This window comes from Oncorhynchus mykiss, chromosome 5 (assembly GCF_057628025.1).
Source record: "Oncorhynchus mykiss isolate SJ-2025 chromosome 5, ASM5762802v1, whole genome shotgun sequence".
Classification (NCBI taxonomy): domain Eukaryota; kingdom Metazoa; phylum Chordata; class Actinopteri; order Salmoniformes; family Salmonidae; genus Oncorhynchus; species Oncorhynchus mykiss.
The window spans coordinates 12,118,464-12,144,890 of NC_143026.1; the positions used below are offsets into that span (position 1 = coordinate 12,118,464).

Here is a 26,427-nt window from a genome sequence, read left to right on the forward strand (position 1 = left end):
TTGGGGGGGGAGTTCACAGTAATCATGTAAACACTCCTCAGCCATTCAAGAGACTTCCCGTCGTACGTTTTAATTGACACGCCGAATTTGGCAACAAAAGAGCTCTTATGAGGCATCATTTTCGTCATTGTCAAACCCCTTTGTCGGCTTTTTGAATCAGAATAGAAGCCCTTTGCTGTGGTGCAGGGACTTGACACAGTACTAGAGGGCTCAGACAGTTTCTCGTGTTGTCATGGCAACATTCATATGGGCAGTTTCTCATTCAAATCGACATACTAAAGTTTATTTTCAGGCTATATTCTAACTGGGCTATAGAAAATAGCTTTTATTCACTAGAGCACAGTGCAATGTTGACCTGCACTCAGTCAAAACAGCAGCTGTTTCAAATCATTTCTGGGTAACAATTACCTTACTATGATTGCTTTCAATTAAACATTGTCAAAAAGAAACAAAGCTTCTAAGCAAAGAGCAATTTTTCAAGCAAGAATTTTGCTAGGCATGTCTGGGAGTGGTCTGAGTGGAGAGGGGAAAACTAGCTGTTATTGGCAGAGCGGTTTGGAACTCTTATTGGTCTATTAACTAATATACTGCCTGGTGATGTCACCAAACTTCCCACCTAAACAGGCAGAACTTTCAGGTGGCTTTTTCAAACAGCTCTTAGACTAACAGGCCATTACCACATTATTATTCCAACCTCAGTGTCGAAATATAAAACACAAGAACACGAGCGTTTTTGACTGCACTGGGCCTTTTAAGAATATTAATAACTGTAGCTGACTCATAGAATGAGGAAAGATAGGAAGTTAAGATATAGTCACTGTGTGGGTAGATGTTGAGATGTTAGCCACAGGATTTAACAGCATAACAGAAGTCCTAGTCCTTATAGCAAGTTCAATGGAGATACTCCATTGTAAGTACATCTTAGTCCAGAACTACGCATTTTCGGGATACCGTCCCTAAATGTTATTTCTAGAATTCACCTTCAAGATGCTTGTTACAATTTTTCCTGCACACAGGTCTATACGAGACTATAAAATAAAATCTATACAATTCAGTAGATTACTTCCTAAAACATAACAAACAACATGAACAGCATTGGTCTGAGGTCATGTCTTGAGGGTGTACTGAAGTGTTCTTCCTACGAAGGAGCTGGGAAATCCTCTTGTCCCATCTGGCCCGTAGGGGAACCGGATGACCCCGGGGGGCAGGGAATCCCCCATTAGGACCCTCTTAATACCCAGACGACCCTGCTTACTGCTGCTGCTGTCTTCCAGGGAGGAGGTTTGCACCGCAGTCAGTTTACGCCTCTGGAACCAGAGACTGCTGCTATCGGCCGGGTTCTCGTAGTTGCGTCGACTGAGATCCGGGCTGGTGTCGGGGCTCCTCCACATCTCGGAGGCCAGGAGCGGGGAGACCCGCGGAAGGGTGGGCAGAGGTGCCCGGAGGACCCTGGGGCTGTGGTAGGGGCTAGAGCGAGGGCTGTCCCAGGGGCTCCTGCATACCTGGCCTGAGGAGAACCTAGGCATGTGCATCGGAGAGGCCATCTCGGATTCGCCGGACGAACTCCACGCAGAAGAGTCTTCCCCTCGGACCTGGAGCTGCTCCAAGCAGCGGTTGGCGATTGATACACCTTTACCGGCACCTCTGTTCTCAACGCAGCCTCCCAACTTATTCCCTGCTTTCTTTTTCGATGTCATCCCGATCAGGACGACTCTCACAAAGTCCTCGGACTGGGATAGCTGGTGGTAGGCTCTGCCGGCGCCTTCCAAGTCCTCATACTCTACCAGAACACTTTCCTGGGAGCACAGCTCAGGGTACCTGTTGGCGAACCTCTGGACTTCCTGTGGGAGCTCCTTCCCCGGTCGGAACACCCTCACTGTGCAGATGCTTCCAAAGGGCTCCAGGAGAGTGATGGCCGTTTCCATAGTGCTCCTCTGGGGTGCAGGGACGTCTTCATCACCACCATCGCCACTCGACGTCAGCTCAGCAGAGATGTTCCACATAAACAGAAGTCTGCTGGGCACCTGAACCAAGAGGGACTCTGGTACTGGGTCTTTGCGACGGACCTTGTTGCCCTCCTTGTTGACTTCTAGTTTGGAGGAGTAATTTAGGGCGTAGGCTGTGACTCGCCAATCTTTGGTCAGAGGCTTCATCTAATAGAACATGGATGTAAATGTCAAGTTAATATCTCAATGCCTTGATATAAAAACGTGTTATAACAAAATTGAAGTCAACATATTTAAAACAGGATATTTTTTTTCAATTGCATTAGTTGGAATATTAGGGAAAATAAAAGTATCTCACCTTTTTAAAAGATGTCAGCAGCTTTATGTTCACATAACCCATTTTGTTTCTTTTCACATGTTTTAAAAGGAATGCATCTTTTGCTAGATTTTCATCGGAAAGATAGTGTTCAATTTGGGTCACCATCTTCTGTGTAAGATCAGCATCTGGAGGTGACCAATCATCCAACTCCATGTCTTTATAATTTTCCTTGTAAAAAGGTTGGCAGATAAATCTAAGAGAAATCATGTAAAAAAAAAAACATCTTTCAGACCACAATTACCATACTGTATGATAACAGTATTTAAATGCATAATTTCCTATATTTTGTTAAATTAAAACCACATTCTGGAATCTGTTTACCAAGACTCAAATAACCATAACACCATGGAGTATTGGTTATTCTGGGCATGACAGTTATACAACGAATAGGATCATAAGGCATAGGCCTATATTCTTCAAGAGTCAATGTCATTCATTGATATCCCAGATTGTGCATTCAATTTAAGCCATTCAATGACCAGACATACCTTTTAATTTGTTAACTTGTAGACAAATTAAAACAACATAAATTCATAGATAATATGACTTGCCTGTCTTCAATTATGGGGCTCTCCATTTCTGCTCTCCGTCCCTGGTCCTCCTGAACATTAGACTTTTCTTCTTGCTTTCGAAAAGCTTCTCTGACGAGATAAGTCAAATTTCCTCAACTACAATCTACTTGCAGATACAGGTGTTCATGTCCTCCCCATGACCATTGCGAGCCAATTTATAGTCTCGAGCCGCACCGGTCAAGTGGAGACTGCGGGGGCTGTCATCACGAAGCAGCTCTCGAGTTTGTGTGGTCTCAAAATAGGCTACACTTTTCAATTGTCTGACGAGCCATTCAAAATAACTCTTAACAGGATATCACCAAAAAAGGATATTGCTTCCGTCTGACGTTATTGCAACAATTCAAACCTTTCCCAAGGAGGCACAACTTGGTCATAAAGAAACGGATGTTCTTGAAATAAAAGAAACAAGAGAAAAGTTATACCAGACAAATGATCTCAGGAACGGCCATAGATGGGTATAATAACACCCATGAAATGTAACGGTATGTTATCATTTTCAGCAGCTCCATATGTACCAAAATGTATTTGAGGGTTGGTCGCCACTCTCTTCAGATTTTGAGATCATTTAGATTGCTTCAATTTGGCAACCGGTATTTATGTTTTTTTGTTGCTTTCTGTCATCACCTTGATATACACATATAATTAGACCTATGGTATTATACAGTACTGTAAATATATGTTTTTTACATAAAAGCAAAAGAGAGTAAAGAAAACTGAATGACAATGCCATAAGCAACATTGTTATTGTACAAGTAGGGATTTTATTATCCTTTCCATACAGACATTATCCCACACCATATATAAATAGTCAGTGCTATCTGGGGTCCTTGGGACGTCCATACCCTAAACTCTTACCCTAACTGTAATCCCTACCTTAACCTTAACCACAGCCCTTACCTGAACCTAACCTTAACCCTAAACTTTACCATATAAAATGTCAACTTCAATGGGATGGGATGTCCCAAGGATCCCAGATAGCACAGACCATATATAAATAACTATATCATGTGCTGATACTTATTATATAAAGCTTTATTAATATAAAATACCATACAGCACTATTGGAACAAGAATAACACCCAAATCATTTCTAGTATCCTTGTGTTTTTTGCTATCATTGTTATGATTATTTCATAATCACTTTTCACTTATTCATTGTCTTGAGTTAGCCTGTTAACTAAACCTGTTAACTCAACCTTGAGTTAATTCAACTCTTCATTATGCACTTGTCCTTCTTTTACTGTTGACAAGCAGCTGGAAAACATGACAGTATCTGATGTCCAGCAGGGGGACTCAAACCTCTGTCCTTCATATCTCTCTCTCCATCCATGTGTAGCAAAATGAAACACATATGTTTATTAACAGTATACAACCTGGTTATTTTTACATTTTATTTAACCTTTATTTAACTAGGCAAGTCAGTTAAGAACAAATTCTTATTTACAATGACGGCCTTCCCTGGCCAAACCCTAACGACGCTGGGCCAATTGTGCTCTGCCCGATGGACTCCCAATCACGGCCGGATGTGATACAGCCCAAGATCAAACCAGTGACGCCTCTAGCACTGAGATGCAGTGCCTTAGACCGCTGCGCCACTCAGGAGCCCTATAATTTTTTTAAACAAACATGACGCCACAAAAATACATCAGCCTAACATCATTGCAAACAGTTCAATTAAAATTTTCAAAAATAAACTAAAATAGCTTCATAACAAAGAGCAATTTCTCAAGTAAGAATGTTGCTAGGACTGTCTGGGAGTGGTCTGAGTGGGGAAGGGAAAACTGACAATGAGCTGTTATTTGCATAGAGCTTTGGAAGTCTCTTTATTGGTCTATTAACTAATTTACCACCTGTTGATGTCACCAGGCAGGCCAAAACTCCAACCCACCAAAACCGACTGAAATTCAGAAGTAATCTGTCCTCCAGCCCCTCTGAAGAGGACAAACAGTAGAATTACAGGCTCTGGGGTCTCCTCCTAACAGTTTGTTCACAGTAAATTACAGCACAGGCGGCACAAGCGTGCTATAATGGTGGGTTTAGTAGAACACACTGGCTTATCTACAAATCACCAACTCTAAACTGCAAGCCGACAGAACAGAGGTCTCTGTCCTGCAGCCAGCAAGGACTTTGTCAGACATGCTTAGTTGGCAAGTTGGAGCTTTGATACCGTCGAAGCTATGGTCAGATTTTTTAGGAAGTTCAAAATTAATTGTTGTTTCTCAGTAGTTACAGACAGTACATGCACTTAATTAAGTTACTTCATAAACTTAAGAGGCATTAAGCTTTCAGATGTTTACAGACGCAAACTTTGCAAGTATAAAAGTTATATAGTTGTTATAAACACTGAACAAAAATATAAAAGCAACATGCAAAAATTTCGAAGATTTTACTGAGTTACAGTTCATATAAGGAAATCAGTCAATTGAAATAAATTAGGCCCTAATCTATGGATTGATGACTGGGAATACAGATATACATCTGTTGGTCACAGATACCTTTAAAAAAAGGTAGAGGTGTGGATCAGAAAACCAGTCAGTATCTGGTGGGACCAACATTAGCTTCATGCAGTGCGACACATCTCCTTCACATAGACTTGATCAGGCTGTTGATTGTGGTCTGTGGAATGTTGTCCCACTCCTCATCAATGGCTGTGCGAAGTTGCTGGATATTGTCTGGACCTGGAACACACTGTCGTACACGTCGATCCAGAGCATCTCAAACATGCTCAATAGGTGACATGTCTGGTGAGTATACAGGCCATGGAAGAACTGGACATTTTCAGCTTCCAGGAATTATGTACAGATCCTTGCGACATGGATCATGTGGAAACATGAGGTGATGGTGGCTAATGAATGTCACAACAATGGGCCTCAGGATCTCGTCACGGTTTCTCCGTGCACTTAAATTGCCATCGATAAAAATCTAATTGTGTTCATTGTCCATAGCTTATACCTGCCCATACCATAACCCCACCGACACCATGGGGCACTCTGTTCACAACGCTGATATCAGTGAACCGCTTGCCCACATGACGCCATACACACTGTCTGCCATCTGCCCGGTACAGTTGAAACTGCGATTCAACCGTGAAGAGCACACTTCTCCAGCATGACAGTGGCCAGTGAAGGTGAGCATTTGCCCACTAAAGTCAGTTATGATGCTGAACTGCAGTCAGGTTATGACGCTGGTGAGGATGACGAGCACGCAGATGACGTTCCCTGAGACGGCTTCTGACAGTTTGTGCAGAAATTCTTTGGTTGTGCATACCTACAGTTTCATCAGCTGTCCGGGTGGCTGGTCTCAGACCATCCCACAGGTGAAGAAGCTGGATGTGTAGGCCCTGGGCTAGCGTAGTTACACGTGGTATGCGGTTGTGAGGCCAGTTGGACGCCAAATTCTCTAAAACGACATTGTAGGCAGTTTAGAGAAATTAACATTCAAGTCTCTGGCAACAGCTCCGTTGGACATTCCTGCAGTCAGTTGGCCAATTGCGCGCTCCCTCAAAACTTGAGACATCTGTGGCATTGTGTTGTGTGACAAAACTGCACATTTTAGAGTGGCCTTTTATTGTCCCCAGCACAAGGTGCACCTGTGTAATGATCATGCTGTTTAATCGGCTTCTTGATATGCCACACCTGTCAGCTGAATGGTTTATCTTGGTAAAGAAGAAATTCTCACTAAGAGGGATATAAACTAACTTCTGCGTACAATTTTAGAGAAATAAGCTTTTTGTGCATATGGAACATTTCTGGGATCTTTTATTTCTGCTCATGAAACATAGGACCAACACTTTACATGTTGCATTTATAATTTTGTTCAGTATAGTTGCAAACTATAGCTTTGAGAAATTTGTAAAATAACACAATTTAACCTGTTGTGTTCATTGGATGGGATTCGGTTTACATAATGTAATTTTGGCATAGCACCTCATAGTAAGGTATGTTTCGCTTTGAATATCTAAACACACTAGAAATTCCAAAACCGTTGTTCTGCTGACAAGATAATTGAGGAAGTTAATGTATAACTTTAAAGGTGATACTTGAGGAATTGAGGGGTGAAGTGTTCAGGACAACTTTAGCCTAAGGTCAATGTAAACCTACAACATGTCACACCTTCTAACCTCTCCTGCGTTAGCAGCTCATTTTGTTGTCTGAAATGGTTAATGTTGGCTTCTTTCACCTATAAAGTAGTTCAGGGAGCTGGCAGTTCATGGGAGATGGTCAAACAATTTAGGCAAAACAATTGCAATGTGCAAAACACTATAGAATTCCCAATTCGTAAGCATTTCACTGTAAGGTGACCTGGTGACCTGTAACCTGTTGTATTCTGCTCATGTGACAAATAAATGTGATTCATTTGTGAGGATTGACTGGTATGTAGCCAACACACTCCCTTCTCCTTGGCCAGGGCCAAGGGGGGCTTGTCTTGGAATAGGAGAACAAACGACATGATACTTCAGCTTGAGATTAGATATTTGGCATTATCAGGGAGCTTTCAGGGAATGCTCAATGAGATATTCCCTTCTTTGAAGGGAACTGGTCTCGCGGACTAGCCTCTGTTTTATCCCACTCTGTTCACAAAGTTGGTGATAAGGCAGAGGACATTTATCAGGAATTCCTATATCTTATTCTGTAATTTCATAATCGCAAAGCTTTAGGATGCAAGTAATGCCTAAAAGCAAACACCGCACATTCTATGTTATTGTCACGTGTGCTCCCTCTCTGGCATCTAGGTCACCAGCCTGCTTGTTGTGGCGCACACCTGTCACCATCGTTATGCACACCTGCGTGTCATCAGACTCATCTGGACTCCATCACTTCCCTGATTACCTTCCCTATATTTCACTCCCTTTGGTTCCTTCCCAAGGCGTTATTGTTTCTGTTCCTGTGTCATGTCTGTGTGTTGTTTGTGGTTCTTATGTTGTATTATGTTGTGGTTATTTATTAAAACACTCACTCCCTGAACTTGCTTCCAGACTCTCAGCGCACATCGTTACAGTTATTCTTATTCTATACAGTTACAGTATTTTGTCTCATCCAAGAAGGCCCACTGTGCAATTACATAATGTATTAATCAGGATCACTACTTAAATCGATGTTATTAATCAAAAGTAGAATCATTACTAATCTACTGTTTGGTCCTCTTGGATCTGCGAACAAATAGAGGTAGGCCTAATTGTCATTATAGAGGTAGGCCTAATTGTCATTATAGAGGTAGGCCAAATTGTCATTATAGAGGTAGGCCTAATTGTCATTAGAGAGATAGGCCTAATTGTCATTATAGAGGTAGGCCTAATTGTCATTATAGAGGTAGGCCAAATTGTCATTATAGAGGTAGGCCTAATTGTCATTATAGAGGTAGGCCTAATAGTCATTATAGAGGTAGGCCAAATTGTCATTATAGAGGTAGGCCTAATTGTCATTATAGAGGTAGGCCTAATAGTCATTATAGAGGTAGGCCTAATAGTCATTATAGAGGTAGGCCTAATAGTCATTATAGAGGTAGGCCAAATTGTCATTATAGAGGTAGGCCTAATAGTCATTATAGAGGTAGGCCTAATAGTCATTATAGAGGTAGGCCAAATTGTCATTATAGAGGTAGGCCTAATAGTCATTATAGAGGTAGGCCTAATAGTCATTATAGAGGTAGGCCTAATTGTCATTATAGAGATAGGCCTAATTGTCATTATAGAGGTAGGCCAAATTGTCATTATAGAGGTAGGCCTAATAGTCATTATAGAGGTAGGCCTAATAGTCATTATAGAGGTAGGCCTAATTGTCATTATAGAGGTAGGCCAAATTGTCATTATAGAGGTAGGCCTAATTGTCATTATAGAGGTAGGGCTAATTGTCATTATAGAGGTAGGCCTAATTGTCATTATATAGATAGGCCTAATTGTCATTATAGAGGTAGGCCTAATAGTCATTATAGAGGTAGGCCAAATTGTCATTATAGAGGTAGGCCTAATAGTCATTATAGAGGTAGGCCTAATAGTCATTATAGAGGTAGGCCTAATTGTCATTATAGAGATAGGCCTAATTGTCATTATAGAGGTAGGCCAAATTGTCATTATAGAGGTAGGCCTAATAGTCATTATAGAGGTAGGCCTAATAGTCATTATAGAGGTAGGCCTAATTGTCATTATAGAGGTAGGCCAAATTGTCATTATAGAGGTAGGCCTAATTGTCATTATAGAGGTAGGGCTAATTGTCATTATAGAGGTAGGCCTAATTGTCATTATAGAGATAGGCCTAATTGTCATTATAGAGGTAGGCCTAATTGTCATTACAGAGGTAGGCCTAATTGTCATTAGAGAGATAGGCCTAATTGTCATTATAGAGGTAGGCCTAATTGTCATTATAGAGGTAGGCCTAATTGTCAGTCAAATGTAAGATGGCGACTACAGTGGATAGAAGCTATTTTATGAGCTCCTGACCAATTTGTGTTTTTTTTTTTTTTTTTACAGTTATCTAAAATAAATATATACATAATGTCTCTGCCATTGATCTAAAATGGTTTCTGGACATCAGAACAGCGATCACTAACCTCGATTTAGAAGAAAATGTCTACTTCAACGAGTAGGCAGCTCAGGACGTTCTGCTTACTCCGGACTAGGCCCGAATCCAGAGACTTGAAAGAGGAAGTGGGGGTGAAAGAGAGACAGGTGAGGCAGGAACCTGACAAGACTACGTCCTCGAGCAAATAGACCGTCATTGCCCTCAGTTCTATTGGCCAAGGTACAGTCACTGGAGAACAAATTGGATGAGCTCAAACTATCCTATCAAAAGGACCTGAAAAACTGTAATATCCTATATTTATCAGAGTCGGGACTAAACGAGGACATGGATATATAACTCGCTGTTTTTTTAATGCACTGTCAAAACCGTACAGCACACTCAGGAAATATAAAGGGAGGAGGGGTGTGTCTCTTTGTTAACAACAGCTGGTGTGCGATCTTTAGTTTTTGCTCGTCTGAGTTAGAATAACTCATGATAAGCTGCAGACCAAACTATTTACCAAAATAGTTTTAATCTATATTTTTTGTGGTCAAATGTCCCGAATACAACAGGTGTAAAAATGCTTACTTACAAGCCCAATAATGCAGCTTTAAGAAAAATAAGAGTTAAGAAAATATTTACTAAATAAAAGTACAATAAAGTACACAATAAAGTACACAATAAAATAACAATAACTAGGCTATATACAGGCGGTATCAGTACCAAGTTAATGTGCAGGGGTACAGGTCAGTCGAGGTAATTGAGGTAATATGTACATGTAGGTAGGAGTAAGGTGACTATGGATAGATAATAAACAATGAGCAGCAGCAGCTTAAAAAAAGGGAGGGGGGGTTAATGCAAATAATCAGTGGAGCCATTTGATGAACTGTTCAGCAGTCTTATGGCTTGGGGGTAGAAGCTGTTAAGGAGCCTCTTGGACCTACAGTCAAATCAGATCAAATTAGATTTGTCACATACACATGGTTAGCAGATGTTAATGCAAGTGTAGCGAAATGCTTATGCTTCTAGTTCCGACAGTGCGGTCATATCTAACAAGGAATCTAACAATTCCCCAACAACTACCTAATACACACAGATCTAAAGGGGTGAATGAGAATATGTACATGTAAGTATATGGATGAGCGATGGCTGAGCGGCATAGGCAAGGTGCAATAGATGGTATAAATGTCATGCCCTGACCTGAGATATCTCTGTTTTCTTTATATTTTGGTTAGGTCAGGGTGTGACTAGGGTGGGTACGCTAGTTTTGTATTGTCTAGGGTTTTTGTATGTCTAGAGTTTTGTAGGTCTAGGGTTTTTTGTAATTTTATGTTGGCCTGATATGGTTCCCAATCAGAGACAGCTGTTTATCGTTGTCTCTGATTGGGGATCATATTTAGGTAGCCATTTCCCTTTGGTGTTTGTGGGATCTTGTCTATGTGTAGTTGCCTGACAGCACTCGTTTGTAAAGAGTCATGTTTCGTTTTGTTATTTTGTTAGGTGTTCATTCTTTAAGTAAATAAGAATGTACCCATACCACGCTGTGCCTTGGTCTCATCTTTATAACGAATGTGAGAATAAAATACAACATATACATGTGATATGAGTAATGTAAGATATGTAAACATTGTTAAAGTGGCATTATTGAGTGGCATTGTATAAAGTGACTAGTGATCCATTTATTATAGTGGCCAATGACTGGTTCTCAATGTAGGCAGCAGCCTCTCTGAGTTAGTGATTGCTGTTTAGCAGTCTGATGGCCTTGAGATGGAAGCTGTTTTTCAGTCTCTCATCCCAGCTTTGATGCATCTGTACTGACCTCGCCTTCTGGATGGTAGCGATGTGAATAGGCAGTGGCTCGGGTGGTTGATGTCCATGATGATCTTTTTGGCCGTCCTCTGACATTGGGTGCTGTAGGTGTCATGGAGAGTGAACAGGAAGTACAGGAGGGGGCTGAGCACGCACCCTTGTGGGGCCCCAGTGTTGAGGGCCAGTGAAGTGGAGATGTTGTTTTCTACCGTCACCACCTGGGGGCGGTCCGTCAGAAAGTCCAGGACCCAACTGCACAGGGCCGGGTTGAGACCCAGGGCCTCCAGCTTGATGATGAGCTTGGAGGGTACTATGGTGTTGAATGCTGAGCTGTAGTCAATGAACAGCGTTCTTTCATAGGTAATCCTTTTGTCCAGGTGGGATAGGGCAGTGTGCAGTGTGATGGCGATTGTGTCGTCTGTGGACCTGTTGGGGCGGTATGCAAACTGAAGTGGGTCTAGGGTGGTCAGTAAGGTGGAGGTGATATGATCTTTGTCTAGCCTCTCAAAGCACTTCATGATGACCGAAGTGAGTGCTACGGAGTTTTAGTAATTTAGTCCAGTTATCTTTGCCTTCTTGGGTACAGGAACAATGGTAACCATCTTGAAGCATGTGGGGACAACAGACTAGGATAGGGAGCGATTGAATTCTGATTGGTCGGACCAGCATTGAATGGTTCTCGTCACTGGTACATCCTGTTTGAGTTTCTGCTGATAAGATGGTAGAAGCAAGATGGTGTCGTGGTCAGATTTGCCTAGGGGAGGGCTTTGTATGCATTGCGGAAGTTAGCGTAGCAGTGGTCGAGGGTATTGCCCATGTGCGTAGCGCAATCAATATGCTGGTAGAATTTAGGTAGCCTTGTTCACAGATTTGCTTTGTTAAAATTCCCAGCTACAATAAATGCAGCCTCATGATATATGGTTTCCAGTTTGCATATAGTCCAGTGAAGTTCTTTGATGGCTGTCTTGGTGTCTGCTTGAGGGGGAATGTACACAGCTGTGACTATAACTGACGAGAATTCTCTTGGTACTGTAGGTAAAGTGGCTGGCATTTGATTGAAAGGAATTCTAGGTCAGGTGAGCAGAAGGACTTGAGTTCCTGTGTGTTATTATTATGATTACACCATGAGTTGTTAATCATGAAGCATACACCCGCGATGCATGGAGAAGCCCAGTGGCTGAACCGATTCCGACAACATATCCCGAGAGAGCCATGTTTCCGTGAAACAGACCCTTGCTCGAATTTAATTGACCTTGTCAAGAGACTGGACATTGGATAGTAGTGTACTCGGGAGTGGTGGGCGATGTGCACGTCCACGGAGCCTGACCTGGTGGCCTCTTCGTCTGCCCCTTCTGCGGCGCCGTTGTTTTGGGTCAACTACTGGAATTAGATCCATTGTCCTGGGTGGTGGTCTGAACAGAGGATCCTCTTCGGGAAAGTCATATTCCTGGTCATAATGTTGGTAAATTGACGTTGCTCTTACATCCAATAGTTCTTCCCGGCAGTATGTAATAAGACTTAAGATTTCCTGGGGTAACAAAGTCAGAAATAATACATTAATAAACTAAATACTGTGTAATTTCCTAAGAACTCAAAGCGAGGTGACCATCTCTGTCGGCGCCATCATCAATGTAGACTTGGTGCTCCAGTACTGCCTGCCATGCGGTAGCAGAGAGAACAGTCTAGGAGGCATATTTTTTTTATATTAAAGGGATTATGTTACCAGCAAAAATATTGCAATCTGATTGCAGATACTTTTGAAAAACTTGATGATTACTTTGAGGATTATTTTTAAATTCAGAAAGGATGTGTAAGGACCGACGCCGGAGACGAGAAGCAGGTACGGGGAGTCAACATTTAATAAGGAACAGGCATAAAATAAGACAGGCACAGCGTCGGCACACGGGCAACACAACGATATTCGACAAGCAATTCAGCCGCGGGGAACAGAGATGGGGAACTGACAAATATAGGGGAGGTAATAAACAGGTGATTGAGTCCAAGTGAGTCCAATAATACGCTGATGGGCATGACGGGGAAAGGCAGGTGTGCGTACTGATGGTGGCAAGAGTGTGTAATGCTGGGGAGCCTTGGCGCTTTCGAGTGCCAGGGAGAGCGGGAGCGGGAGTGACAGTACCCTCCCTCTAGGGGCGCCACCCGGCATCCCCCTGGGTGAGCCTGACGGGCCAACCGAGGCACGGTTACTGGACAAGCCAGCTGGGTGTGAAATCCCAAAGAACCGGCAGAGGCGTGAGAGCCTGGCAAGCCGGCTGAGGCATAGGTGCCCGACGATCCAGCTGAGGCATGAAGGCCTGTCAATCTTGCTGAGGCGTGGGAGTCCGATGATCCGGAGGAGGTGTAGCAGCCTGATGAGCCGGCCGGGTGTAAAAACCTGATGATCCAGCTGAAGCCTGACATGGGATGGGCTCCTCCGAGCCAACCGGGGCAAAAAACCTCTCAAGCCAGCTAGAGCTTGACTGCCTGACGAGCTGGTTTAGGCACCCCCTGTTCCATCGGTGGCGGCCCCCGAACCTGACGTCACCACCAACCGGAAAGCCAGCACTCCCGGATGCTTCATTTGTTAGCTGCTGCATTCTGTAAGGACCGACTCCGGAGATGAGAAGCAGGTACGGGGAGTCAACATTTAATAAGGAACAGACAGGAAACAAGACGCGCACAGCGTCAGCACACGGGCAACACAACGACATTCAACAATCAATGCAGCCGCGGGGAACAGACAAATATAGGGGAGATAATAAACAGGAGATTGAGTCCAGGTGAGTCCAATAATACTCTGATGCACGTGACGGGGAAAGGCAGGTGTGCGTACTGATGGTGGCAGGAGTGTGTAATGCTGGGGAGAAGGAGTGTGTCGTGTCTTTGGCTATGCCGGATTAAGTGATATGACATGCTATTCTATAAAATAATTTCTCCGTAATTAATATTACCTGATTGAGCTAATCATGTAAATGTAATTAACTAGAGAGCCGGGCACCACGAAATAATATTCTAGAGCAGTTATCTTCCGAATAAGCTCTTAAAGACCTAGTAATATTTTACATCAATAGCAGTCAATATTAATCGTCATCTTAATTCAGTCTCATCTGAATGTCATAAATTCTTGGTTATCTGCACAAACCCTGGCTAACAAGTTGAATCAGCAATACAAAATTGGGTTGAATTATTTCTTTACTAAATACCTAACTAATCACACAGAATTACACATACACATATTTAAATCATAACTTGATTACAAATTACGTCATAAAGGAAAATGTCCCTAGCGGGCGGAACAGATATGACAGCTGGTTACACAAAAGAAAAGGGGCTGGGTTTGAGTGAAAGAGCGGGAAGACTGAGGAACAAAGGGCGAAGCTGTGCTATCGTAAATACAGTATCTTATGCATTCTAAATTACCGCCCATTTGGAAAAAGAAAATGCAATAAATATTTACTCTGAGCTGCGCTTTGGTAGGTTGGTGGTAGATGGAAGGCCGTGTTGCCCAACCGAGTCCTTTGTCCTTTGAAGAATGTCTCTGTTGGTAAATTGAATACGTTGTAGTAACGTCATTGTGTGGTAGACGGGATACTCTGTCTGTTCTTTCCTAACCCTCGTTTGCAGCTGCTGTTGCTAACTCAACGGCTAGGAGGTATCACTTCTGTAGTGAATAAGAGTTCAATGTTCATACCATTCGCAACCAAAGCTCACGCTGATGTTGGCTTTGTACTGTAGTTATTATCTGAACCATTCTGACATCGGACCGTCGTCCTCACGTCCTCGGAACAGGAGGTTATATTGTCATCAAGGCTTTATATAGGAAGGGGGAGGAGGGTGTGTTTGAAACGTTATATAGCCCATGTCCATTCACAGGGGCGGGCCACTGATTGAGCAGAGCCCTACCTTATGATAACCCAAATCTCACATTTTAGAAGTTAAAATCACATTTCATCCCATCATGAATAATTTCATATTCAAACATTTAAATTGAACAACAATTCCATGTGAATCCGATAACTCTGATGTGTAGACTTTCCACTTTAGAGTTTGTCATCTTATCATTGATGAGAATGTCTCAGATGACAACCGAACTGACATCATATTCATTAAGTACCACCGCATATGTTCAATTGGTCAGATTACCAGAATATAGTTCATTTCCCCCCACCTTCTGATGTTCCTAGAATCTCTATATTAACCAAAGGGGTTTGCAAATGTAACATCAGTAGGGTAGAGAGAGGAAAAAGAGGGGAAGAGGTATTTATGACTGTCATAAACCTACCCCCAGAACAACGTCATGATGGATGTTTGCGAAAAAAATCTTTGACACTTCTCTGTTTTCTCAACGACATTCAAATCAGCATTGAAAAAAGGTGCACGTTTAAGTTTGTTCCACCTGAACGAGTCTAACCACAAGTCAAAGACCACTATGATGACGCACCACGTGTTTGTTAGATCGTGGGCAAAGAGCAGGAATAGGCTTTTGTAGGCTACAGTCCAAGCTATGTCTTCCAATGGTGTGGCTGCTATTGGCATCCAAAGATTATCCAACTTGAATAAACGCTTGGAGGTAAGGATGACAGCAGTGGTGTAAACGATGGCGATGCGGATATCATTATTATTTATATCTGCATAGCGCATTGATGTGAATCACACTGCTGCTCTCTCATTTAGCTATGTGCGCCTTACGGATTTTGGTTGCTGTGGATGGCTGTTAACAAATCTAAATATTATTTGAACACAATAATGGTTGAATTCAAGAAGTTTAAACTGCCTGTCAATCATTGTTTTTTAAACTAGCGGAAAGCCAGTGAAAAATGCACTCTTCAACTGCTGCATAGTGCGGATCCCAGCCTATGGAATAAAAGTGGGGCTTTTATTGCTCAATCAAATTCCTGGTGATAATTATTTTTAATCCATAGGCGTAATGGACACATGCTCAAACGTACACTTTTGATAGACATAAAGGGGCTTCTGTAGTTACTACATCAATTTTTGGACCTATAAATTATATATATATATATATATATATATATCCATTTATTGTTGGAGAATGTAGTTTATAAATGCCTCATGTGCTTAGGTCAACTGTCACACTCCATGAGAACCCAAAATATGAACTTGTCTTTCTCCAGTGTTTGTAAATGTGAACTGACACTGTATAGCCTCAAAACACAGTTAAAACATACATTTTGATATCATGGATGGTCAGTCCTTGCATCCATAACTCTGTCTATTTATCTGAGAGTGGTTAAATTTTTACAGGCCCATGCCTCAGCTTTGTACCAAAACAGAGGCGGGGTGACTGTTTTGTTATAGTTTCATCTGTGGATTTTCAATTTAAACATCTGCATATTATCAATATATCATAGTGTTACCAACAAAACGGTAAACAATAGGCCTATAGCAAATGCAGCATATGGTATTCATTTTTCACATGTAATTAGCACTTTTCAGCAGTGCTCAAAGCATGCCGTTCCATGAGTGCAGCATTTATTTTTCAACTTGAATCAATGAACCCAATCAGTCCTCCATGACAACAAAATCATAAACAACAGAGTAGGGTTGGCTAGTAAGTCCTTAGTTTTGGTGTTATGCTCAGGTTATCATGACACAAGACGAGACCCAGGAGGCTGATGGTTGGAGTCTTACAATATTTATTAATCCAATAGGGTAAGGCAAGAGAATGGTCGTGGACAGGAAAACGGGTTAAAACCAGTTCAGAGTCCAAAAGATACCGAAGGGCAGGCAGAATCAAGGTCAGGGAAGGCAGGATGATCAGACAGGCGGGAAAGTTGTCCAGCGTCAGGCACGGGTCAAAACCAGGAAGACTATCATAAAGAGAATATCGAATGGAGACCAGGGAAAACCACGCTGGTTGACTTGACTAACATACAAGACGAACTGGCTCAGAGAGACAGGAAACACAGGGATAAATACACTGGGGAAAATAAGCGACACCTGGAGGGGGTGGAGACAATCACAGGAACAGGTGAAACAGATCAGGGTGTGACACAGGTAAAACAATTTGGCTTATCTATACTTTCATATTTCCAAGTCCTATTCTTGAAGATCAAGGGGTATAACATTTATTGGAATGACTGGAATTCAGATAGACTTTGGATTTTAATGTAAAGATATAATTGAATCATATGTAGTAGAAAGCTGATGGGTTAGAAGAAGTCTACATAACCAACCCATAAAGTTAAATGTAACATCCATATATGGCCAGCTATATAAACTTTGACGTTGATTTTCCTGCAATAGATGTCATTCAATTGGTAACATACATTTTTGTCTTCTTCTAATGCCTCTTAATTAAGGGGAAAGTAATCTAAAAGTAACGGAATGTAATCAGATTGCGTTACTGAGTTTGGGTAATCCAAAAATTACATTACAGATTACAGTTTTGGAGAGGTAACTTGTAACTGTAACTGATTTTCTCCAAGATCGCATAGCAGTTCAGACGTCTTTTGTCCTCGTCTTGTCGTGTCCTGTATATATATATATTTACAACTTTTTTTCACATACATTTTATTTTTATTTTCCATCAACTCATCTTCTAAACACTCTCCTGCAACCAGCCTCACCAATTTATATTTATAAAAAAGTATTATTTACCTCAGATCTGCAATCCTTCAGGAAGCTAGCCAGAAACTCCAGGAGGCTGGCCAGAAACTAGCCAGAAGCTAGCCAGGAGCTAGCCCAGAAGCTAATCAGAAGCTAACCACGGTTTGTGGTCATCGGCTGTCCTTTAGTTCGAAAATCTATCGAAAATCTATCGCCAGTTTTGTACGGCGCAGCGCGGCTCGGGAAACGGAACATACCGGACCATTTTTTTTCTCTCCATGTCCCTGGATTTCAACTGCTCTCTGGACGTTCATACCCGGATCTCACAGCTAGCTAGCTGCTATCCGTGTGACAGTCGGCTTTCGTCGATTCCGGAGCAAACATCGATTGTTCCGGTGCTAGCCAGCTCCGTCAATCACGCCTGAGTTCCATCATTCACTCCTGGGCTGCAGTCACCTATCCGGACCCGTTTCACTGCCTACGCGGAGCCCCACCGGGCCTTCACAACCGGACTGCCGACGTTATCTACCTGAAGGAGATCCGGCTGGCTCCTCTGTCGCGACGTTACCGGAACGCCCATCTGCGGCCCGCTAACCGTTAGCTGTCTTTCCGGCTGCTATCTGAATAGACAATCGGACAATTTATTTATTTGAATTATTATGTTTTCTTCTCGGGCCTCTATAACTATATCTATTGTTCTTATTTTTGTTGTTGTGTGATTTGGATTAATCCCCTCTACCACACGGAACCCCACTAATCTACTGACCGAACGCAAGAGGTGGCTAACAACAGACTCCATCCTATGCTAGCTTGCTACCGGTTGGCTTGGCTAGCTGTCTAAATCGCCGTGACCCTAAACCAACCTCTCCACTCACTGGACCCTTTTGATCACTCGACTAAGCATGCCTCTCCTTAATGTCAATATGTCTTGTCCATTGCTGTTCTGGTTAGTGTTTATTGGCTTATTTCACTGTAGAGCCTCTAGTCCTGCTCACTATACCTTATCCAACCTATTAGTTCCACCACCCACATATGCAATGACATCTCCTGGTTTCAATGATGTTTCTAGAGACAATATCTCTCTCTTCATCACTCAATACCTAGGTTTACCTCCACTGTATTCACATCCTACCTTACCTTTGTCTGTACATTATACCTTGATGCTATTTTATCGCCCCCAGAAACCTCCATTTACTCTCTGTTCCAGACGTTCTAGACGACCAATTCTTATTGCTTTCAGTCGCACCCTTATTCTACTCCTCCTATGTTCCTCTGGCGATGTAGAGGTGAATCCAGGCCCTGCAGTGCCTAGCTCCACTCCTATTCCCCAGGCGCTCTCTTTTGACGACTTCTGTAACCGTAATAGCCTTGGTTTCATGCATGTTAACATTAGAAGCCTCCTCCCTAAGTTTGTTCTTTTCACTGCTTTAGCACACTCTGCCAACCCGGATGTTCTAGCTGTGTCTGAATCCTGGCTTAGGAAGACCACCAAAAATTCAGACATTTTAATTCCAAACTACAACATTTTCAGACAAGATAGAACTGCCAAAGGGGGCGGTGTTGCAATTTACTGCAAAGATAGCCTGCAGAGTTCTGTCCTACTATCCAGGTCTGTACCCAAACAATTTGAACTTCTACTTTTAAAAATCCACCTTTCTAAAAACAAGTCTCTCACCGTTGCCGCCTGCTATAGACCACCCTCTGCCCCCAGCTGTGCTCTGGACACCATATGTGAACTGATTGCCCCCCATCTATCTTCAGAGCTCGTGCTGCTAGGCGACCTAAACTGGAACATGCTTAACACCCCAGCCATCCTACAATCTAAACTTGATGCCCTCAATCTCACACAAATTATCAATGAACCTACCAGGTACCTCCCCAAAGCCTTAAACACGGGCACCCTCATAGATATCATCCTAACCAACTTCCCCTCTAAATACACCTCTGCTGTCTTCAACCAAGATCTCAGCGATCACTGCCTCATTGCCTGCATCCGTAATGGGTCAGCGGTCAAACGACCTCCTCTCATCACTGTAAAACGCTCCCTGAAACACTTCAGCGAGCAGGCCTTTCTAATCGACCTGGCTGGGGTATCCTGGAAGGATATTGACCTCATCCCGTCAGTAGAGGATGCCTGGATATTTTTTAAAAATGCCTTCCTAACCATCTTAAATAAACATGCCCCATTCAAGAAATTTAGAACCAGGAACAGATATAGCCCTTGGTTCTCCCCAGACCTGACTGCCCTTAATCAACACAAAAACGTCCTATGGCGTTCTGCATTAGCATCGAACAGCCCCCGTGATATGCAGCTGTTCAGGGAAGCTAGAAACCATTATACACAGGCAGTTAGAAAAGCCAAGGCTAGCTTTTTCAAGCAGAAATTTGCTTCTTGCAACACTAACTCAAAAAAGTTCTGGGACACTGTAAAGTCCATGGAGAATAAGAACACCTCCTCCCAGCTGCCCACTGCACTGAAGATAGGAAACACTGTCACCACTGATAAATCCACCATAATTGAAAATTTCAATAAGCATTTTTCTACTGCTGGCCATGCTTTCCACCTGGCTACTCCTACCCCTGTCAACAGCACTGCACCCCCAACAGCAACTCGCCCAAGCCTTCCCCATTTCTCCTTCTCCCAAATCCATTCAGCTGATGTTCTGAAAGAGCTGCAAAATCTGGACCCCTACAAATCAGCCGGGCTAGACAATCTGGACCCTTTCTTTCTAAAATTATCTGCCGAAATTGTTGCCACCCCTATTACTAGCCTGTTCAACCTCTCTTTCGTGTCGTCTGAGATTCCCAAAGATTGGAAAGCAGCTGCGGTCATCCCCCTCTTCAAAGGGGGGGACACTCTTGACCCAAACTGCTACAGACCTATATCTATCCTACCATGCCTTTCTAAGGTCTTCGAAAGCCAAGTCAACAAACAGATTACCGACCATTTTGAATCTCACCATACCTTCTCTGCTATGCAATCTGGTTTCAGAGCTGGTCATGGGTGCACCTCAGCCACGCTCAAGGTCCTAAACGATATCTTAACCGCCATCGATAAGAAACATTACTGTGCAGCCGTATTCATTGATCTGGCCAAGGCTTTCGACTCTGTCAATCACCACATCCTCATCGGCAGACTCAACAGCCTTGGTTTCTCAAATGATTGCCTCGCCTGGTTCACCAACTACTTCTCTGATAGAGTTCAGTGTGTCAAATCTGAGGGTCTGTTGTCCGGACCTCTGGCAGTCTCTATGGGGGTGCCACAGGGTTCAATTCTTGGACCGACTCTCTTCTCTGTATACATCAATGAGGTCGCTCTTGCTGCTGGTGAGTCTCTGATCCACCTCTACGCAGACGACACCATTCTGTATACTTCCGGCCCTTCTTTGGACACTGTGTTAACAACCCTCCAGGCAAGCTTCAATGCCATACAACTCTCCTTCCGTGGCCTCCAACTGCTCTTAAATACAAGTAAAACTAAATGCATGCTCTTCAACCGATCACTACCTGCACCTACCCGCCTGTCCAACATCACTACTCTGGACGGCTCTGACTTAGAATACGTGGACAACTACAAATACTTAGGTGTCTGGTTAGACTGTAAACTCTCCTTCCAGACCCATATCAAACATCTCCAATACAAAGTTAAATCTAGAATTGGCTTCCTATTTCGCAACAAAGCATCCTTCACTCATGCTGCCAAACATACCCTTGTAAAACTGACCATCCTACCAATCCTCGACTTTGGCGATGTAATTTACAAAATAGCCTCCAATACCCTACTCAACAAACTGGATGCAGTCTATCACAGTGCAATCCGTTTTGTCACCAAAGCCCCATACACTACCCACCATTGCGACCTGTACGCTCTCGTTGGCTGGCCCTCGCTTCATACTCGTCGCCAAACCCACTGGCTCCATGTCATCTACAAGACCCTGCTAGGTAAAGTCCCCCCTTATCTCAGCTCGCTGGTCACCATAGCATCTCCCACCTGTAGCACACGCTCCAGCAGGTATATCTCTCTAGTCACCCCCAAAACCAATTCTTTCTTTGGCCGCCTCTCTTTCCAGTTCTCTGCTGCCAATGACTGGAACGAACTACAAAAATCTCTGAAACTGGAAACTCTTATCTCCCTCACTAGCTTTAAGCACCAACTGTCAGAGCAGCTCACAGATTACTGCACCTGTACATAGCCCACATATAATTTAGCCCTATCAACTACCTCTTTCCCAACTGTATTTAATTTATGTATTTATTTTGCTCCTTTGCACCCCATTATTTTTATTTCTACTTTGCACATTCTTCCATTGCAAAACTACCATTCCAGTGTTTTACTTGCTATATTGTATTTACCTTGCCACCAAGGCCTTTTTTTGCCTTTACCTCCCTTCTCACCTCATTTGCTCACATTGTATATAGACTTGTTTATACTTTATTATTGACTGTATGTTTGTTTTACTCCATGTGTAACTCTGTGTTGTTGTATCTGTCGAACTGCTTTGCTTTATCTTGGCCAGGTCGCAATTGTAAATGAGAACTTGTTCTCAACTTGCCTACCTGGTTAAATAAAGGTAAAATAAATAAAAAAATAAATAAAAATTACATTTAGAAAGTAACCTACCCAACCCTGCCTTTACTCCACACACAGAAATGCACACAAAGCCCTCGCTCATCCTCCTTTTAGCAAATCAAACCATAACTCTATCCTTCTGCTTCCTCCTTACAAGCAAAAACTCAAACAGGAAGTACCAGTGACACGCTAAATTCTGAAGTGGTCCAATGAAGTGGATGATAAGCTACAGGACTGTTTCGCTAGCACAGACTGCATCATCCGATAACATTCACTGGTTAAAAAGTTTCCATTTCAGGGGATATCTTTACATGACACATTTTTGATATTCTACAGAATATAGACCATTTCCAATGAATATTTGAGTTTTGTGGATATGCACCATATCCTGACAAATTCTGAATCTGTATGTGTCTTTTCAACATTTGATATAGGGATGACTCCGAATATCACACATTGACATTTCCTATGGCCGGATATGGGCTCATTCAATATCTTGAAGTATGTGACATGCTATTTTCATGTTGACAAATACAGACAGTAGGCCTACATAGTATGTTTTCTCAGCATATACAATGCACATGCTCTTGACTGAGGACCATATCAGGATTATTATATGCATTTTGATATGCTTATTAAGGACACATTTTTTTTATGCTAATTTGAATTTTGAGGATATGGCTCAATAATTTGACAAATATTTATTGAGTATCATTCTTTCTGACACTAGCTATAATTTTTGTATTTCCTCTGGATAAACACGCTCAAACCATAAGTTAAAACCACAGTAACTTGTAGCCTAGCAACAAGAATCACATCTACTGTGGAGTTCAAACTGTAATTTTTACATTTTGGCGCCACAAATGAGTGTGTAAACGGTGTGTGCTCGAACTGACGACTGGGGAAACAAAGAAGTGAGAAGCTGTTCAGAAAATACCACAAAGACGTTCACGCTAAAGTGAATAGCTAATTTGAGACGTTTTATTTATCTTAGTAACTAGAATCAAAAATTGTAGCTAATTTGGCCAGCAACCAGTAGGGATAGCTAGCTAACTAATAACAAAATTGCCTTCCCATAAACAATTTTGTTTAACACCCTATCAAGGCTCAAGGTGACAGCTAACGTTTTAATGCGTTTAGGCATATTTTGTATTACTAGTTAATATTAGATAGCAGGTTAACTAACTTAGCTAGCTAGGTAACTAGCAACTTAGCTCACTAATGTTAGCTTGTTCCAGTTAGTTTTCTCATTATGAATGAAGCAGGTAGAGTAGCTACCTTGTGGTAATATGTGAAATGACATTATTTTTGTGCAATATTGACACAATTTGTATTAATTATTTATGCATTTACAGTTTGGAGTGGATCACAGACCAACACTACCACCACATTGGGTCTGGACTGTGAGGGACCGCCGCTGATGACCCAATCTGCATCCATCGTCCATCACAAATAGGGCAAGCAGAGGGATTTAGGGTGTGAATAAAACACGTTTTTTTTTAGCAAAGATTGGCCTACGTTTGCATCTTTACAGAAAACATGTGTTGTGATTGGAGTTCTGGATTTCCTATGCTGCATCTTTTAAACAGAAATAGCAGAGATGTGCTTTGGAAATAGCAACTTGGATTAAATATGACGATGTTTGCCTTTCTGTGCCTTGTATAGCCTACTACTGAATGTGGTGCAAATGTATGCTCAGATATATCACCTTCATGTGAAGAAGCACTATGATTTTCGGTGCCTGAAAAGGTAAAATTATTTGGGCGTTGGGCATTTCATGAGTCAGATTTTGCCTATTTTCTTTCATACATATGAGGATGAATATTACATACCATGTTAGGATATTTATTGACATTTTACATAAAAAAATGTTTTATACATAAATGATCAGGTAACTACAGATATGATACATTTCTGAAAATATGTGGATTTGTTCATGCCTAAACATAAACAGGCATCAAACAGGCAGAATGCCAATACAGGACAAATATGGAATCCTACTACACTGGCTCTGACGCCCGTGGCAAAGCTTGCAAACTATCACGGATTACAAAGGGACACCCAGCCACGAGCTGCCCATCCGTGCAAGCCTGCCAGACGAGATAAATGCCTTCTATGCTCGCTTAGAGGCAAATAACACTGAACCATGCATAAGAGCACGAGCTGTTCCGGAGCTAATGCGAATAATATCTTTAAACAGGTTAACATTCGCAAGGCCGCAAGGCAAGATGGAATACCAAGACTCGTACTCGGAGCATGCGCTGACCAGCTGACAAGTGCCTTTACTGACATTTTCAACCTATCCCCGACCCGGTCTGTAATATCAACTTGTTTCAAGCAGACCACCAGTCTCCCCTACCCAAGAACGCTGAGGTAACCTGCCCTAAATGACTATCGCCCCATAGCACTCACATACATAGCCATAAAATGCTTTGAAAGGCTGGTCATGGCTCACATCAACACCATCATCCCAGACACTTTGGACCCACTCCAATTTGCATACTGCCCCAACAGATCCACAGATGACGCAATCTCTATTGCACTCCACACTGCCCTCACACACCTGGACAAAAGGAATACCTATTTAAGAATGCTGTTCATTGACTACAGCTCAGAATTCAACACCCCTCCAAGCTCATCACCAAGCTCAGGACCCTCAGGGGTGTGTAGTTAATCCTCTAATGTAATCCCTGTTCATCCTAGACTGTGTGGCTGCGCATGACTCCAACACCATCACCAAGTTTGCTGACAACACAATGGTGGTAGGACTAATCGCCAATGATGATGAGGCAGCCTACAGAAAACGGAGGGGCGAGCACACCCCCATCCACATCGATTGAGCGGTAGTGGAGCAGGTCGAAAGCTTTGAGTTCCTGTGTCCACATCACTAAGGAATTAACATGGTCCACACACACCCACACAGTTGTGAAGAGGGCATGACAGTGCCTCTTCCCCTGAGGAGGCTGATAAAATTTGTCATGGTCCCTCAAATTCTCAAAAAGGTCTACAGCTGCACCATTGATAGCATCTTGACTGGCTGCATCACCGCTTGGTATGGCAACTGCAAGGCACCTGACCTCAATGCGCTACAGAGGGTGGTGAGTACGGCGCAGTACATCCCTGGAGTTGAGCTCACTGACATCCAGGAACTCTATACCAGGCGGTGTCAGAGGAAGGCCTTAAAATAATTCTAAGACTCCAGCCACCCAAGTCATAGACTGTTCTCTCTGGTACCACACGGGAAGCGTGTGAGTATACCAAGTCTGGAACCAACAGGGCCCTGAACAGCTTCTACCCCCAAGCCGTAAGACTGCTAAATAGCTAATCAAATTGCTTACCTGCATTGACCCTTTTTTGTACTAACTCTCTTGCATGGACTCTATGCACACACACTAGACTCTACCCACAAACTCACACATACTTACACTGACACCCCAACACACACACACAAAAGACATATGTCCACACACATATAACATGCGCACACATGCATACGGACCCCTCACACACACTCACAAAAACTTTTACACTCCCTACATGCACTGCTGTTACTGCTATTATATATCTTGTTGCCTAGTCACTTTACCCGTACCTATGTCTATAGCTACCTCAATGACCTTTTACCCCTGCACATCGACTCGGTACTGGAAAACCCTGTATATAGCCATGTTATTTTTTACTCATTCACTGTGTATTTATTCCTTGTTTCACTATTTCTATTTAAAAAATATATATATTTTACTCTGTATTGTTGGAAAAGGACCCATAAGTAAGCATTTCACTGTTAGTCTAAACCTGTTGTTTAAAAAGCATGTGACAAAATAGCATTTGATTGATTGATGCCTTGAATCTGTTTAGGAGAGATAGGCATCACAAGGAGAGGTGAAGGTCAGCCTGTAAAAGGAAAGTAAGTTGCATTACATCGTGTCAAATAATGTGCTCACACCTCCAACTGGTTTCAGTCAAAAGAGGGTGTCTGCAAAGTCCATCTTGGCCCCTCTGACCAAAACCTTTTAGAGGCCTGTCAGGATTTGCTTTATAAAATGCTATCATCATCAAATATATTTGTTCATACATTTATCTTTTA

At 42.5% G+C, this 26,427-nt stretch overlaps 1 protein-coding gene across 1 annotated transcript; it reads right to left on the reverse strand.

The window, feature by feature from the left end:
• Positions 1 to 44: 44 nt before the first annotated feature.
• LOC110523198 (la-related protein 6) lies at positions 45 to 13,621 on the reverse strand. The gene is given in 5 exon segments (XM_021601679.3): positions 45 to 2,153; positions 2,305 to 2,518; positions 2,877 to 2,935; positions 2,937 to 2,993; positions 13,409 to 13,621. Coding segments are annotated over 5 exon segments (1,590 nt in total). The 3' UTR covers positions 45 to 1,106.
• Between the last annotated feature and the right edge of the window lie 12,806 nt (positions 13,622 to 26,427).